Source organism: Oncorhynchus kisutch, linkage group LG4, assembly GCF_002021735.2.
Source record: "Oncorhynchus kisutch isolate 150728-3 linkage group LG4, Okis_V2, whole genome shotgun sequence".
Lineage (NCBI taxonomy): Eukaryota > Metazoa > Chordata > Actinopteri > Salmoniformes > Salmonidae > Oncorhynchus > Oncorhynchus kisutch.
In genome coordinates this window covers 80,299,284-80,314,021 of record NC_034177.2, presented here as the reverse complement: position 1 = coordinate 80,314,021, position 14,738 = coordinate 80,299,284, and the positions used below count along the sequence as shown (strand labels likewise).

At 42.2% G+C, this 14,738-nt stretch overlaps 1 protein-coding gene and 1 pseudogene across 1 annotated transcript in view; both read left to right on the top strand.

Moving 5' to 3' along the window:
- Window positions 1–2,084: 2,084 nt before the first annotated feature.
- On the top strand, window positions 2,085–7,649 carry LOC109890055 (solute carrier family 22 member 6-like; annotated as a pseudogene).
- A 769-nt stretch (window positions 7,650–8,418) lies between these two features.
- The window catches only part of LOC109890053 (solute carrier family 22 member 7), a 9,535-nt gene continuing 3,215 nt past the window's right edge, over window positions 8,419–14,738 (top strand). Inside the window, exons 1-8 of the mRNA XM_020482019.2 lie at window positions 8,419–8,896; window positions 9,179–9,282; window positions 11,238–11,392; window positions 11,546–11,714; window positions 11,813–11,936; window positions 12,246–12,355; window positions 12,587–12,801; window positions 14,461–14,569. Of these exons, the coding sequence (XP_020337608.1) occupies window positions 8,519–8,896; window positions 9,179–9,282; window positions 11,238–11,392; window positions 11,546–11,714; window positions 11,813–11,936; window positions 12,246–12,355; window positions 12,587–12,801; window positions 14,461–14,569 (1,364 nt within the window). The 5' untranslated portion in view covers window positions 8,419–8,518. The remainder of the gene's footprint in view (window positions 8,897–9,178; window positions 9,283–11,237; window positions 11,393–11,545; window positions 11,715–11,812; window positions 11,937–12,245; window positions 12,356–12,586; window positions 12,802–14,460; window positions 14,570–14,738) is intronic.

Sequence of the window (14,738 nt, the reverse complement as noted above, 5' to 3'; positions counted from 1 at the left end):
TGTTCAGGTCCTGTGTGGCTCAGTTGATAGAGCATGGTGCTTTTAATGCCAGGGTTCTGGGTACGATTCTCATGAGGGACCAGTATGAAAATGTATACTTTCTACTGTAAGCCGCTCTGGATAAGAGTATCTGTTAAATGTACACATTTTAATTTTCATGCAGAAATTAAATACTCTGATCATTTCTAAAAGTATGTTTAATAGAATGTTGTGTTTCACTTAGCTGCATTGTGTATAGAAATATTGCAACTTTACGTTATGGTATACTGATGATAGTGATTCCGTGGTTTATAAGTGGTTTACAATGGTTAGTTAAATAATTTGTTTATATATATTATATATACTGTACCAGTCAAAAGTTTGGACAACTACTCATTCCAGGGTTTTTCTTTATTTTTACTATTTTCTACATTGTAGAATAATAGTGAAGACATCAAAACTATGAAATAACACATATGGAATCATATAGTAACCAAAACAAAAAGGTGTTACATGTAGCCACCCTTTGCCTTGAAGACAGCTTTGCACACTCTTGGCATTCTCTCAACCAGCTTCATGAGGTAGTCACCTGGAATGCATTTCAATTAACAGGTATGCCTTGTTAAAAGTTAATTTGTGGAATTTCTTTCCTTCTTACTGCGTTTGAGCCAATAAGTTGTGTTGTGACAAGGTAAGTGTGGTATACAGAAGATAGCCCTATTTGGTCAAAGACCAAGTCCATATTATGGCAAGAACAGCTCAAATAACAGAAACGACAGTCCGTGTAAGACATGAAGATCAGTCGATCTGGAAAATTTCATGAACTTTGAAAGTTTCTTCAATTGCAGTCACACCATCAAGCGCTATGATGAAACTGGCTCTCGTGAGGACTGCCACAGGAAAGGAAGACCCAGAGTTCATTAGACTTAACTGCACCTCAGATTGCAGCCCAAATAAATAAGACTGTCACGCCCTGACCTTAGTTATTTTGGTTTTGTTTATTTTGGTTAGGTCAGGGTGTGACTAGGGTTTTTGTATTGTCTAGGTTTTTTGTATATCTAGGGTTTTTTGTAAGTCTAGGTATTTGTATGTCTATGGTGGCCTGAATTGGTTCCCAATCAGAGGCAGCTGTTTATCGTTGTCTCTGATTGGGGACCATATTTAGGTAGCCATTTTGTCTAGGGTATTTGTGGGTTCTTGTCTATGTGTAGTTGCCTGTCAGCACTTGTTTAATATAGCGTCACGGTCGTGTTGTTATTTTGTTAAGTGCTCTTTCTTTAATAAAAGAAGTATGTACGCTTACAACGCTGCGCCTTGGTCTCCACCATACAACAAACGTGACAGAAGAATCCACCATAAAAGGACCAAGCAGCGTGCTCAAGAGGAGTGGACATCCTGGGCCCGGGAGAAAGATGAGTGGAGGACTTCTTGGACCTGGGAGGAGGTAACGGCAGGGGACAAGACTCTGCCATGGAAGCAGGTGGAAACAGCGCAGGAGGAACGGCGACGATACAAGGGGACACGGCTAGCACGGAAGCCCGAGAGGCAGCCCCAAGGAAAAAATGTTTTGGAGGTTGGAGACCGGAGCCAACTCCTCATGCTTACCGTCTCATTCTTTTGTATTTAGTGTTCAGTTAATTAAAGGAAATATGAACACGTACCACGCTGTGCTTTGGTCTACTCCTTCTTCCTCAGACGAACATCGTTACAGAACTACCCACCAAGAACGGACCAAGCAGCATGGTAACGAGAGGCAGCGATATCTGTAGAAATGGACATGGGAGGAGATATTGGACGGCAAGGGACCCTGGGCACAGGCTGGGGAATATCTCCGCCCCAAAGAATAACTGGAGGCAGCTAAAGCTGAGAGGTGGCGATATGAGGTAAGGCAGCGCAACAGGCACGAGAGGCAGCCCCAAAAACGTTTTTGGGGGGGCACACAGGGAGATTGGCGGAGTCAGACGATAGACCTGAGCCAACTCCCCGTGCTTACCGGAAGAAGTGTAGTACTGGTCAGGCACTGTGTTATGCGGAGAAGCGCACAGTGTCGCCAGTGCGGGCTCATAGCCTGGAGCGCTATAATAGGCCACCCTCCCGCAAGTGCCATGCGAAAGTGGGCATCCAGCCAGGGCGTGTTGTGCCAGCTCAGTGTGTTTGGTCTCCGGTACGCCGTTTCGGCCCAGGGTATCCTGCGTAGCCTCTGGAGCTGCCAGAGCCGCCCGTCTGTCCGGAGCTGCCATGGCCGCCCGTCTGTCCGGAGCGGCCAGGGCCGCCCGTCTTTCCGGAGCTGCCAGGGCCGCCCCTCTGTCCGGAGCTGCCAGGGCCGCCCGTCTGTCCGGAGCTGCCAGGGCCGCCCGTCTGTCCGGAGCTGCCAGGGCCGCCCGTCTGTCCGGAGCTGCCAGGGCCGCCCGTCTGTCCGGTGCTGCCAGGGCCTCTGGCAGTGCCAGGGCCTCCGGCCTCTCCGGAGCTGCCAGGGTCGGCGGTCCAAAGGCGCCACCTAAGTGGGCCAAGACTAAGGTTGAGTGGGGTCCATGTCCCGCGCCAGATCCGCCACCGCGGACAGATGCCCCCCCAGACCCTCCCCTATGGGTTTAGGTTTAGGAGTCCGCACCTTTGGGGGAGGGGGGGGGTACTCTCACGTCCTGACCTTAGTTCCTTTTTTATGTCTCTATTTTAGTTTGGTCAGTGCATGAGTTGGGGTGGGCATTCTATGTTTTGGTTCTGTGTTATATTTCTAGGTGTTCGGCCTGGTATGGTTCCCAATCAGAGGCAGCTGTCAATTGTTGTCTCTGATTGAGAACCATACTTAGGGAGCCTCTAGTTGTTTTCCGTTTCAGTGTTTGCACAATACGGGACTGTTTCGGGTTTAATTTATTCGCTTGTTCTTTTGTATTTAGTGTTCAGTTAATTAAAGCAAATATGAACACGTACCACGCTGTGCTTTGGTCTACTTCTTCCTCAGACAAACATCGTTACAGTATGAGCCTTTAAAATGCCTTATTGTTCTCTGATCCGATTTGGCCAGTGGGAAGCACTGATGGTGGCAAGCGTACCTGTCCAATATGGTGATTGCCTTAAACAATGCCTTCTCTACCTCCTATATCATCTTTTGTATCATGAGATTCTTCACTGGAGGGACATGCTCTGGAATAAGCATAATCTCTATTGTACTCACTGAGTTAGTGACTGATTGTACTTTGTTTTCTATAGTGTTATATAACGTATAATACTTTAATATGTATTATAGTATCCCTGAAAAACGGGCATTAAACCGCAAGGGAATTGATCTTGGTTAAATTAGGGGTTAAATGAAATAGTTTCAAGTTTTAATGTCACATGCACAAGTACAGTGAAATGCCTTTCTTGTTAACTCAACCCAACAATGCAATAATCAATAACAATATATTACTAGAAAAACACAAGAAATAATACAATAAAGTAAGTAAGCTTACTATATACAGGAAATATTTTTAAAAGTCAGTTCCAATACACTGGGATTTCATACATTATTCATATGAAAAGGTTGACTGATTTAGTGATACATTGCATGACTCAGGGATCTGTTATGTTAATTAATGCTGAAGTTTCTTTCAATATTCATCTTGTTCTTTGTTCTATTCAGCGTGTACTTTTGTTCTACATTTAAAGGAGCAGCATGCTTAGAAACTCTTAAACTCTTCTTACTTGATCATATTCCATTGGGCCATTCATTGGGACATCCATTGTCATTTGACACTAGTTGCTAGTTAAAATGTCACATGTATAACCTGTTGCATATTTTTTTCTTGAGTTCCTTATTTTATGTGACCTGTAGGTATAGAGTTGTGTTCACATATTATTGAATCAGCCTGAACAACACTGGGTTTGGCATGAACATCTACTTCACACAGTTCATATGTTGCCATAGAGATGCCTGGAAAGATTGCAGTCAATCACTTCTTGAACAAGATTGGCCGAAAACCTGGAAAGGTTGGGACACTGCTTTTGACTGGAGCCTGTGTCTTCAACATATTTGCTCCTCAAAGTATTTGTTGGTTCCTAAAATATATTGTTAGCAAATAATGTAGTAATCTACACAATACCTCATAATGACAAATGTATAAAAAAAACTGAAATACCTTATTTACATAAGTATTCAGACCCTTTGCTATGAGAATCGAAATCGAGCTCAGGTGCATCCTGTTTCCATTGATCATCCTTGAGATGTTTCTACAACTTGATTAGACTCCACGTTGAATTGATTGGACATGATTTAGAAAGGCACACACCTGTCTATGTAAGGTCACACCTTATATAAAACCAAGCCATGAGGTCAAAGGAATTTTCCGTGGAGCTCCGAGACAGGATTGTGTTGAGGCATAGCTCTGGGGAAGGGTACCAAAACATTTCTGCAGTGTTGAAGAACACCAAGAACACAGTGGCTTCCATCATTCTTAAATGGAAGAAGTTTGGAACCACCAAGACTCTTCCTTGAGCCATCCGCCCGGCAAAACTGAGCAATCGGGGGAGAAGGTCCTTGGTCAGGGAGGTGACCATGAACCCAATGGTCACGCTGACAGAGCTCCAGAGTTCCTCTGTGAAGATGGGAGAACCTTCCAGAAAGACAACCAGCACTCCACCAATCTGGCCTTTTATGGTAGAGTGGCCAGACGGAAGCCACTCCTCAGTAAAAGGCTCATGACAGCCCTCTTGGAGTTTGAGAAAAAGACACGTAAAGGATTCTCAAACCATGAGAAACAAGATTATCTGGTCTGATGAAACCAAGATTGAACTCTCTGGCCTGAATGCCAAGCGTCTGGAGAAAACCGGGCACCACTCATCACCTTGGTCAAAACCGTCCACACGGTGAAACATGGTGGTGGCAACATCGTGCTGTGGGGATGTTTTTCAGCGGCAGGGACTGGAAGACTAGTCAGGATCGAGAGAAAGATGAATGGAGAAAAGTGCAGAGATCCTTGATGAAAACCTGTTCCAGAGCGCTCAGGACCTCAGACTGGGGCGAAGGTTCACCTTCCAATAGGACAACGACTTTAAGCACACAGCCAAGACAACGCAGGAGTGGCTTTGGGACAAGTCTCTGTATGTCCTTGGGTGGCCCAGCCAGAGCCCGGGCTTAAACTCAATATAACATCTCTGAAGAGACCTGAAAATAGCTGTGCAGTGACACTCCCCAAACAACCTGACAGAGCTTGAGAGGATTTGCAGAGAAGAATGGGAGAAACTCTCAAAATACAGTTGTACCAAGCATGAAGCGTCATACCCAAGAAGACTCGAGGCTGTAATCACTGGCAAAGGTGCTTCAACAAAGTACTGAGTAAAGGGTATGAATACTTATTTAAATGGAATATTTCAGTTTTTTATTGTTAGTACATTTGCAAACCATTTTTAAAAAACTGTTTTTGCTTTGTCATTATGGGGTATTGTGTGTAGATTAATGAGGGGGGGAAAAAACATATTCCATTTTAGAATAAGGTTGTAACGTAACAAAATGTGAAAAAAGTGAAGGTGTCTGAATACTTCCGAATGCACTGTATGTGGGTGTTTCGTACCATCATGGGTCTTTTTGGGAAAAGCCTGTCAAACTGTAACATCTGCTTCCAACTCACACTCTCAAACATGTAGATCCCCTGACTGTGTAATTCTGCCTGCCCCTGGACCCAGCTACCTGCCTCCTCCTGTGGTCCTTTACAAAGAAACATCTGCTGCACCCTGTGCTGAAAACTAGCTCGGTCTCCCATCGTATTCATTACAGAAGCATCCTTCACAATAATGTTCCTTTATACCACTGAGCTCTACCCAACAGTAGTTTAGTGAGTGACCAATAAACTACTATATCACATTTGTTCACTTAATGTAATGAGTCCTTCGGTGTATTCAGTGAGGTGAAACGTCATTCTCAATGTTGAAAATAGAAATGTAACAAGACAATCAACTCTTTTCTAAAGAATACATTTATATCTGAATGTTTTGTAACGTTGTTTGTTGCCCTCCTGAGACGGACCCCTTTTGGGTTATGATGTTCATAGAAACAGAGACCTAATATCGAGACTTGTTCATTGGGTTGCTCTTTATAGTGGCCTCTTTATAACACATATTGTTGACAAGAAGTTTCAAAGTACGTCATGCTGCTACATAATAATGTGTTTTTTTCCCCTCACAGATCTCTCCTCTTGCACCTTAAATAACTTGTTAGTTTGGTCCCTCATGCAGAGCGGCGTTGACTACATCTCGTTTGTGGGGCGACCAGGCGTGTCCATCGCTCCCTCTCGTCACACTATTAGACAATATTTGGGAAGTCCTTCCTGCTGTAATATATAGCTTGGTGATTGTTGGTACCAGACTAGTGGCTTTGCTCCTTCCAGAAACACTCAATGTTTGCCTGCCAGAGTTCATAGAGGACATAAGGTCACCAAGGTAGAGGAGGAATTGTATTTGCCAACACTGTATTTAAAGCCTCCAGCTATATTATTGATTGATTTATGATTTTATTATGATTTATTGATTGATGATTTTACAGCCCATATGGCTTATAGGACAATATTCATCAAGTACCTAAATTGTACATTTATGATGCAGTTATATGATGCATTGTAAGACTTGTCATGAGCCTGGTTATAAGACATTATAAAGGCTCATACATGCTTATAGCAAGATATACTTTTTTTTTTACCAAGATGCTTTAAATAAAGGTATTAAATCAGTATTCATAATTGGACAAATGGCCATCTAACATCTAATTGCACCTTTTCTCATTTTCAGAGCGATACTGAATGGAGAGAGTGCCATTCCACTGAATCACTTCTGATGAAAACAGAAATGGAACAGTTGAAGTTGCATGAATCCACACAGAGGTTCTATTAAATTACAAAGGGATTCTATAATTCTGTGAATCCATGTCACTCAGAGAAACAGTAGTTTTAAAGCAAGATCATGAAATATGAACATGGAGCAGAATATCTAGCCAGAAGATAATGGAGGGCCCTACTAACGTAACCAAAACAACCAAAAAACAACAATATAATCATTTAAGTAACACACTTAACAAAAGTTATTGTTAATCTGGTTATTACACAGTGAAAGAGCACTGTAAAATTAATTGTAGTCTGTTTTTCTCACATGGTCATCAATTCATCTCCTGTTTTGTTCTTCATAAATACTGGTGTTGGTATGTCTTCCTGTGGGGCTTGGCAATAAACCCATGTTCTATAGATCTGTTTCCTCTACTGAGTTACCCAAAGGGTTAGGGTTAGTTCCTTCCTCTTAAACCACTGTCACGAGTTGGAACTTGTGTTTTCCATCAGATAAATACCTTTTATTGTGGTGGCATGTTCAATAGAACATATTATGTAAAACACTGTGAAGCATTTCAGTATATCTAGCCTTCGTCTCGTTTAGACTTCGTCTCGTTTCAGTATATCTAGCCTTCGTCTTGTTTCAGTATATCTAGCCTTCATTTCGTTTAGCCTTCGTTTCGTTTCAGTATATCTAGCCTTCGTCTCGTTTCAGTATATCTAGCCTTTGTCTTGTTTCAGTATATCTAGCCTTCGTTTAGCCTTCGTCTTGTTTCAGTATATCTAGCCTTCGTCTCGTTTCAGTATATCTAGCCTTCGTCTCGATTCAGTATATCTAGCCTTCGTCTTGTTTCAGTATATCTAGCCTTCGTCTTGTTTCAGTATATCTAGCCTTCGTCTTGTTTCAGTATATCTAGCCTTCGTCTTGTTTCAGTATATCTAGCCTTCGTTTCGTTTAGCCTTCGTCTCGTTTCAGTATATCTAGCCTTCGTTTCGTTTAGCCTTCGTCTCGTTTCAGTATATCTAGCCTTCGTTTCGTTTAGTCTTCGTCTTGTTTCAGTATATCTAGCCTTCGTTTCGTTTAGCCTTCGTCTTGTTTCAGTATATCTAGCCTTCATCTTGTTTCAGTATATCTAGCCTTCGTTTCGTTTAGCCTTCGTCTTGTTTCAGTATATCTAGCCTTCGTCTTGTTTCAGTATATCTAGCCTTTGTCTTGTTTCAGTATATCTAGCCTTCGTCTATTTTCGCTTTTTTTTCTACAAACTTGTGTGGGAACTAGCCTGAGTGCCAGCCTGTTGGTACCATCATGCTATCAAGTCCTTGTCACCCACCCATTGTCATGGTACAATGTATGTTTGGCTTGACAATGAGTGATGGAGTTGGCAAGAGCACAAACATCACGTCCTATTCTCATTTTGAACTTCTAGAAAGTTTGAAATTGTGAAATTTTCTTCAGTTGCCCAAGCAACTCCTTTCTGTCAATATGTCACCAATTAATGTAGATGAAGGCATTCTTCCACAAACAAAAGAGGTTTAAGTGGTTTTGCAATGTCAAAGATTGATCAATTTCACATGGTTTACCTAACAATGAGAATATAGGACCAACAGACAACCTTTAGACTTGGTGAAAGATTAGGACATATTTTTTGGGATTCAACGTTGGTGAATGAGAGAGGGATTGCTGTTGATATTACGAGTCTGTGGACAAGAAGTCTGTGGACAAGAAGTCTGTGGGGACCAAGTGGAAGATGAAGTTCGAACACCTACTCTCGGTTGTCAATGGATTTGGACGGTTCCAGATTATGATCATTATCATCAGCTTTATTGGTCGATTCACCCTGCCGTGTCACTTCCTGCTGAACAACTTCATAGCAGCCGTGCCCTCTCACCACTGTGACCTCAGTGCTCTGGATGATGGCAGCCTCTTTGAGAATCTGACCCAGGAGCAGAGACTGACTGTCAGCGTTCCAGTACAGGAAGATGGGACTCCAAGCTTCTGTAAGATGTTCCCAGAGCCCCAGTTCCAGCTCCTTTCCAACTCCAATGACCGTGACCTAGTTACAGTCCCCTGTCAGAATGGATGGGCATATGACAACAGCACCTTCAAATCCACTCTGGCTACAGAGGTAAGTCTTACTGTCTCTTTGTCACAAGACTATAGAAGTCGAAAGGTCATGTTGTAGTCATTGAAAGTCTCATTGAATGAAAGGTCATGTTGTACTCATTGAATGTCATTATTTGACCACTACAGATGTTGCATATAATTTAAGTGTTGTTTGTACTTTCAAAGCATATTTGAATATTGTTGCATTGCTAGCTACTCAATGAAAGTCTTTCACAAAAGGAAAGTAGAGAGGCCGTTCTCATTTATACATTGATGGAGTTTATTCTTAATTCCACCTCATCAGTGGGACTTGGTGTGTGACCAGAAAGGGCAAAATAAGGCGACAACAACCATCTTCTTCATAGGAGTGATGTTCGGAGCTATGACCTTTGGAAGCCTGAGTGACAGGTAAGTTAACAGTCATTTATTCATTCAGACAGTAGATTTTAGAGTCACCTTTAACCTAATCTCTTATGAATAGATGCATGTATCAGAACTGCTATGGTAGTGTCTGTCAACAGACTATGGGATGCTACGATTGTCATTGATCATTTGGACAAATCGCGATTTTGCAGGTGTTAGTATGTTTTGGCCCATAGCCTTGTTTCTTTTTGACCATTTGAATCGAATATTGTTGCATTGAGGTACTTAATTGTTACCCAATAATGGTTTGATATTCATATAAAAACTGCTGCATTTGGACTTTAATATTTTTAAATAAATCCAATTCAGAGGAATTTTGTGATAAAGGAATTCTAACTTCCTCTGTATTGTTTCCCAATCAGAATTAAATACGCTGTCACTGCATTCTAAAGGGATTGTAAGACCCAATATTGTTATAAGAATGGACAGAGCCCCGGTCTTAAAAGTCAGGTAACAGCGTTTAATTCAAGAGTACTAAACCAAAATACAAAGAACATTACATTTTAAGGAGAGAACATAAAATGACGTCATCAGTTTCTCACACTCTCTCCGATCCACACAATAGCGCAGTGTCATCAGGTCTGGAGATTGTCTTCTACTCCCCTCATAAAACAAATATTCCAATCTGTCTAAAGAGATATGCCATCCCTCTCCCTTAAACCCGCAAGGTACAGACGATTAATTCGTTTTACTTACATTTTCAGTCCTAGTTTAACCAAGAACCCATACATTTCATACCATAACATAATAGTATTAAAATAAATGGTTCTAATTTAAATGTATACATAATTAATCATTTCAACTATAATTTCCTCCAACAAATCCTCCCTTTGATTAAATATTATACATTCAAATCTACATCTGGTTTTATCAAACATAAAAAAAAAAAAAATGAACAAACTTATAACTAACCTTATTATAAAGGTTTATCAGATTATCATATGAATGGACACATAACCAACATTATTATAAATGTTTATCCGACTCTTCACCCATCATTAATCAAATCTAACCTTAACCTTAATCTAACCTTTAAACCTACATCAGTATTATAACTCTTCTTATCAGGATTTTCATTACAATCTTCATTAAAAAACAGTCTAATATTGAGATGGGATACAACCTAGCCTCCCTAAACATCAAAAATGGTCTCATCAAATATAAATCCCCCACAAATTAAAGATCCAGATTCGTCCACTTGTTCTGTAGACATGCATTCAGTCCTCCACGGGTCAGAACCTGGAATCGGCCCATACCGCACCATCAATTGTCATAGATTTCTCCAGAGTCCTGGAAATAAGGCCTCATACACAGGGAATTAGACAACAGCCCCCTAAAACTAAAACAGTTACACAGGTGAATGTAGCCCATAACAAGGTGATCATAACATTTTTCCATTTTTCAACTATAATTTCCTCCAACATTTTGTTTTTGTATTCTCTCTACATAATAAGACAAGATTATCTTTCTAATCAAAAAAGGGGAACTGCCTCACGCTACAGAAACAGGAGATAGGCTCCTGCCCTATGGGCCGTTCTGGCTTGGATAAGGCTACTTAATGATGCTTCTACACCTGCATTGCTTGCTGTTTGGTGTTTTAGGCTGGGTTTCTGTATGGCACTTTGAGATATCAGCTGATGTAAGAAGGGCTATATAAATTAATTTGATTTGATTTTGATTTGATTTAATGTACAGATGTAGGATCTTAATTTGAGCCAGTTTGCTATAGAAAATAATCCTGCAGCAACAGGAAATGTGAATTAGTATGTGGATTAGAATTAATGGACATTTTTGTAGGGGTTGATCCTTTTTTTGTATGGGAAAATCAAGTCTGAAAGTGGAAATTACAAATATCAAAAGCCTTTTTATACCTCAAATATACTACATGTTTTACATTTCCTGCATTGCACCTTCTCTTTACATGTCTTTTTTTTCTCTAGGTTTGGTAGGAAGCCCATGCTCCTGGTGTCCTATATCTCTGGCATGCTGTTTGGTTTTGCCAGTGCTTTCTCCACTTCTTTCATCATGTTCGCTGTGCTCAGGTTCTTCACTGGGTTCGGTATCACCGGCATCGTTATCGTCTCATCAGTACTCAGTGATTATACACATGCACACAGGCTCACACACACACACACCCACACTCAAATATGAAGCCCACCCACTAGACAAATACAGAACCCACGTTGCACCCCAGACACTACCCTCTCCTCATCTGGGGTTGTGTTGTGGTGTTGTCCCATTTCTTCAGGTGTGGAGTGGGTGGACATTGAGCACAGAAAGCTGGTGGGAGTGATTGACAGCCTGTCCTGGACGTTTGGTTACTGCATGATTCCAGCCATAGCCTACTGTGTGACCGACTGGAGACAGCTAACCATAGCGGTCACCTCACCTCTTGCTCTAGCTATACTCACCTGGAGGTTAGAGGGAGGGTCTGACTGATGGACTGACAAAAAAAGGAATGGACAGTTAACCGTTGCTATGTAATTGTGAATGACATCTTTACCTCCTCCAATAGGTGGATTCCTGAGTCAGCCAGGTGGCTCATAGCCAATGGGAAGTTTGAGAAAGCTAACTTTTATTTGCAACAATGTGCCCAGATGAACCAGAAGGAGGAGTTTGGATCCAAAATTACACCAGAGGTAAGCGAATATCAGGATCGGATCAGGAAGTTTAAGCAATATCGTAATTCCTTCACCTTTCCTTCTAGCCTAGTCCCATATCTGTTTGTGCTGTCTTGCTAACTCCTATGGTCAGAGTTGGCAAGACAGCACAAACAGATCTGGGACCAGGTTACTTTCCCTCTGAAAGTCTGGGTGTGATTTTTGCCATATTGCTTAAACTTATCCAATAGTTTCAGATGTACACAAGTGCCTAGGTGGTTGAGTCTAAGGATTAGGGGTTGATTTGGGATTCAGCAACTGATCCGCCTCTATTTTTCTTCCCAACAGACTCTGTCCAGCATCATTGTGACAGAGAGAAAAGACAGAAGTCACTCCTACCTGGACTTGGTTAGGACACCAAAGATGAGGAGGCTGGCTCTACTAACAGGCATAGTGTGGTGAGTATCCCCTCTCTCATGATGTCTGTTACAAGTCGCTTTAGTAGATGCATGTTCATCAAGTCTGGTTATACATAACAACGTAAGAGTAATGTAAGAATTTATTGATGAATTCAAGAAAATAATCATGAAATGTCAACTTTTAGCTCAACTCAAACTGTCACGACACATGAAATCAGTCTACACAGTTTAACAACACCAACAATGCCAACCTGATTTCTCCTACCGAAGGTATGGTGTTGCATCAACATTTTATGGCATTAGCTTCAACATCACTGGATTTGGACTCAATATCTATCTGACCCAGTTTGTGTACGGTGCCATAGAGCTGCCAGCCAAACTATCAGCGTACTACCTTCTGGATAAGGTGGGCAGGAGAAACACAGAAGTGGGATCTTTACTAGGAGCTGGAATCTGTCTCGCTATCAACATCTTTATACCCCGAGGTGAGTGCTTTTTTTTGTTGATTAGAAAGGTGAGCAACTCCGGTCCAGAAGGCAGTATTATCTTTTATAAACTGGGTGGTTTGAGCTCTGAATGCTGATTGGCTGATAGCCGTGGTATATCAGACTGTATACTGTGGGTGTGACAAAACCATTTATTTTTACTGCTCTAATTATGTTGGTAACCAGTTTATAATAGCAATAAAGCACCTCAGTGTTTGTGGTATATGGACAATAGGGTTGTATCCAGGATCTCTGCGTTGCATCGTGCTTCAGAACAGACCTTAGCCGTGGTATGTTGGCCATATACCCCACCCCCTCGGGCCTTATTGCTTAAATATAGGAGTTATCATATAAAAAACTGGGGTTTTCAGCAGGGGCTGCAGTGTGTGCAGGCTTTTGTTTCAGTGCAGCACTAACATACTACCTGATTCAACTAATAGCTCAATTGAAGACCATGCTTAGTTGAATCAGGTGTGTAGCTGGGGTGGAACATACCCTGGCACTTACTAGATTACGACTCTACAGGAGTAATCGCGCCTCTACAGGAGTAATCGCGCCTCTACAGGAGTAATCGCGCCTCTACAGGAGTAATCGCGCCTCTACAGGAGTAATCGCGACTCTACAGGAGTAATCGCGACTCTACAGGAGTAATCGCGACTCTACAGGAGTAATCGCGACTCTACAGGAGTTATCGCGACTCTACAGGAGTTATCGCTACTCTACAGGAGTAATCGCAACTCTACAGGAGTTATTGCGACTCTACAGGAGTAATCGCGACTCTACAGGAGTCATCACATCTAGTAATCAAATCAAATCAAATGTATTTATATAGCCCTTCGTACATCAGCTGATATCTCAAAGTGCTGTACAGAAACCCAGCCTAAAACCCCAAACAGCAAGCAATGCAGGTGTAGAAGCATGGTGGCTAGGAAAAACTCCCTAGAAAGTCCAAAACCTAGGAAGAAACCTAGAGAGGAACCAGGCTATGTGGGGTGGCCAGTCCTCTTCTGGCTGTGCTGGGTGGAGATTATAACAGAACATGGCCAAGATGTTCAAATGTTCATAAATGACCAGCATGGTCCAATAATAATAAGGCAGAACAGTTGAAACTGGAGCAGCAGCACGGCCAGGTGGACTGGGGACAGCAAGGAGTCATCATGTCAGGTAGTCCTGAGGCATGGTCCTAGGGCTCAGGTCCTCCGAAAGAAAGAGAGAAAGAGAGAATTAGAGAGAGCACACTTAAATTCACACAGGACACCGAATAGGACAGGAGAAGTACTCCAGATATAACAAACTGACCCTAGCCCCCCCAACACAAACTACTGCAGCATAAATACTGGAGGCTGAGACAGGAGGGGTCAGGAGACACTGTGGCCCCATCCGAGGACACCCCCAGACAGGGCCAAACAGGAAGGATATAACCCCACCCACTTTGCCAAAGCACAGCCCCCACACCACTAGAGGGATATCTTCAACCACCAACTTACCATCCTGAGTATAGCCTGAGTATGGCCCACAAAGTACTGAGTAGTACAAAGTATCTAGTACTGCTGGGATCTGTTCCAGTCTGTTTCAGTTATTCATGGACTCATCCTCAAGATTTAAATGAGGTGTGTAACTTTGAGTTAAAGGTCATGTTGTTCCCATCCTCTCTTTCAGACATGTCTGTTTTAAGGACGGTGGTGGCGGTGCTGGGGAAGGGTTGCTCGGCAACATCCTTCACAACCGTTGTGTTGTACAGCTCTGAGCTGTTCCCTACTGTGGTCAGGTAAATGATTCTCCTCTCTACTCTCTCTTTAACAAAGGAATATTTGATGGGGATTTAGTGTAGTGGTTGCACTGCGGACTCAAAACCACATGCCCCTGGCGATGGGGGTTCCCACCTTGGTCACTTTCCTATCTATGCCCCTTTACTTTCAACTTTCCTGTGGAAATGT